Source organism: Leptonychotes weddellii, unplaced genomic scaffold (genome assembly GCF_054177405.1).
Source record: "Leptonychotes weddellii isolate Sample4059 unplaced genomic scaffold, ASM5417740v2 HiC_scaffold_25020, whole genome shotgun sequence".
In the NCBI taxonomy this organism is placed as follows: Eukaryota; Metazoa; Chordata; class Mammalia; order Carnivora; family Phocidae; genus Leptonychotes; species Leptonychotes weddellii.
Window position 1 is genome coordinate 1 of NW_027841399.1, and position 2,195 is coordinate 2,195.

The 2,195-nt window shown below is 70.2% G+C and overlaps 1 protein-coding gene across 1 annotated transcript; it reads left to right on the forward strand.

The window, feature by feature from the left end:
- The first annotated feature begins 140 nt into the window (after window positions 1-140).
- Window positions 141-2,179, forward strand: LOC102744413 (left-right determination factor 1-like). Its single transcript, XM_081810412.1, has 3 exons — window positions 141-492; window positions 1,123-1,369; window positions 1,714-2,179. Exons 1-3 carry the CDS (start codon window positions 243-245, stop codon window positions 1,958-1,960), a joined length of 744 nt encoding a protein of 247 aa, XP_081666538.1. The 5' UTR covers window positions 141-242; the 3' UTR covers window positions 1,961-2,179.
- Window positions 2,180-2,195: the final 16 nt, after the last annotated feature.

The following is a 2,195-nucleotide window of genomic DNA, read 5'->3' on the forward strand; positions in this document are numbered from 1 at the left end:
CCAGACAGGCCTCTGTGCCCGTTCTAGACAGCCCCCTCCTCCAGGCTCCTGGACCCGCCTGGCCGCTGAGCTCCCAGGAGTTCCGAGGGGTGTGGCCTGGCTCCCCCCACCCCCAGGCCCGGCCCAGGGCTGGCTATAAAGCCGGCCCAGCCTGACCCTCAGCACAGCCAGCCAGGACCCTCCCGGAGCCGCCCCCGGGGACACGTCTGTCGCTTCCGCGGCTCGGGCTCGTGCGCGGCCCCATGCGGCCACTGTGGCTGTGCTGGGCTCTTTGGGCGCTGCCCTTCCCCGGCCCCGGGGCCGCCTTGAGCGGGGAGCAGATCCGGGGCAGCCTGCTGCGGCAGCTGCACCTCAGCCAGGTGCCCGTCCTAGACGGGGGCGACGCTGACGGGCTGGTCACCCCTGCCCACGTGACAGCCCAGTACGTGGCCCTGTTGCAGCGCAGCCACGGCACCCGCTCTCGAGGGAAGAGGTTCAGCCAGAAATTCCGAGGTGAGGCCTCCCTGCGGCTACGCCCCGCTCCTTGTCGGGGTGCCAACCGGGAGCTCAGGGGTTAGGGACATGGGGCGTGTGGGGAGGGTGTGGAACACGTCCCACCGTTGGCCTCCGGACTCGGTAGCCCCGCTAAAGCTGCTCACGGGCCCCGGACTCCTCTTGGGGACATCTCCCCGGGCATGGGAGGGAGATGGGAGGAATTCAAGGCTCTTGCTCTGCTTCTTAGGACACTCAGCCGGCCACCAGAGGTCTCCATGGCAGGGCTCTCTGCCCCCCCTCCATTGCCCACCTCCCCCCCCCCCCGTTTTGCAGTGCCCTTTGCCCAAAGAAGGCTACAGGTCTGGGGGCCTGGCTGGCTCAGCAGGTGGAGGGTGTGACTCTTGATCTTGGGTTTGTGAGTTGGAGCCCCCGCTGGGCCTACGTAGAGATTACTTAGAAGTAAAATGTTCAAACAAACAGAAAAGAAGGCTGCATGTCTGTGCGCTTGAGGGGCAGCCCCAGCCCCCACATTCTCCCTGGCATCTCCCTGGGGACTGCTGGGGAAATGCTGTTCACTGGCCGGGGGCCCAGCCCCCTCGCAGCCGCCCTGGTGCTGCACAGGCCTCCTGACCCTGCTCCTGTCCCCAGAGGTGGTGGGCAGGTGGCTGGCGTCGGAGGCCTCCACGCACCTGCTGGTGTTCAGCATGGAGCGGCGGCTGCCCCCCAACAGCGAGCTGGTGCGGGCCGTGCTGCGCCTCTTCCAGGAGCCGGTGCCCAGGGCCGCGCTCCGCAGGCTCGAGCGGCTGTCCCCGCACAGCGCCCGCGCCCGCGTCACCGTCGAGTGGCTGCACGTCCGCGAGGACAGCTCCAACCGCACCTCCCTGGTGGACTCCAGGTGGGGGCTGCAAGCGGGGAGGGGGCGGGGGAGGAGGGATGGGGAGGGGAGGGGGGGTTCCTAGCTGGGGGGGAGGGGAGGCGGGAGTCCCAGCACGGGGGGAGGAGACGGGAGGAGGAGAGGGGAGGGGCGGGGGTCCCAGCACGGGGGGTGGGGGGCGGGGAAGTAGGTGTCCTAGAGTGGGGGGAGGGGGCGGGGTCCCAGCGCGGGGGGAGGAGACGGGAGGAGGAGAGGGGAGGGGCGCGGGCCGGGGGTCCCAGCGTGGGCGTGGGGGCAGGGGGGCTCCCCAGGGTGAACCCGCAGCCCCCAGCTCAGGCCCCCGTCCCCGCGCCGCCCCGTCGCAGGCTGGTGTCCCTCCACGACAGCGGCTGGAAGGCCTTCGACGTGACCGAGGCCGTGACCTTCTGGCAGCAGCTGAGCCGGCCTCGGCAGCCCCTGCTCCTGCAGGTGACGGTGCAGACGGAGCACCTGGGCCCGCGGGCCGCGGGCGCCCACAAGCTTGTGCGCTTCGCCTCCCAGGGGCCGGCGGGCGCCAGGCAGGGCGAGCCCCAGCTGGAGCTGCACACGCTGGACCTGGGGGCCTACGGGTAGGCGCCCGGGCCGCACGGGGGGACCCCACTCCCAAGGCCAGCTCAGTCCGAGTGGGACTTTTCAGGGTGCCATGGGAGTGAATGGCCGCAGGAGAGTCCCTTTCAGTCTCAGGACTAAGGGCTCTCGTGATGTACCGTTTGGTTGTTGGTAGTGACCTGTCCTTATCGTTTTGAACATAATGAGCGCTGGGTGGCAAAGCTCCTCCCAGATGCCCCTCCCGGCCCCCCCGCCCCGG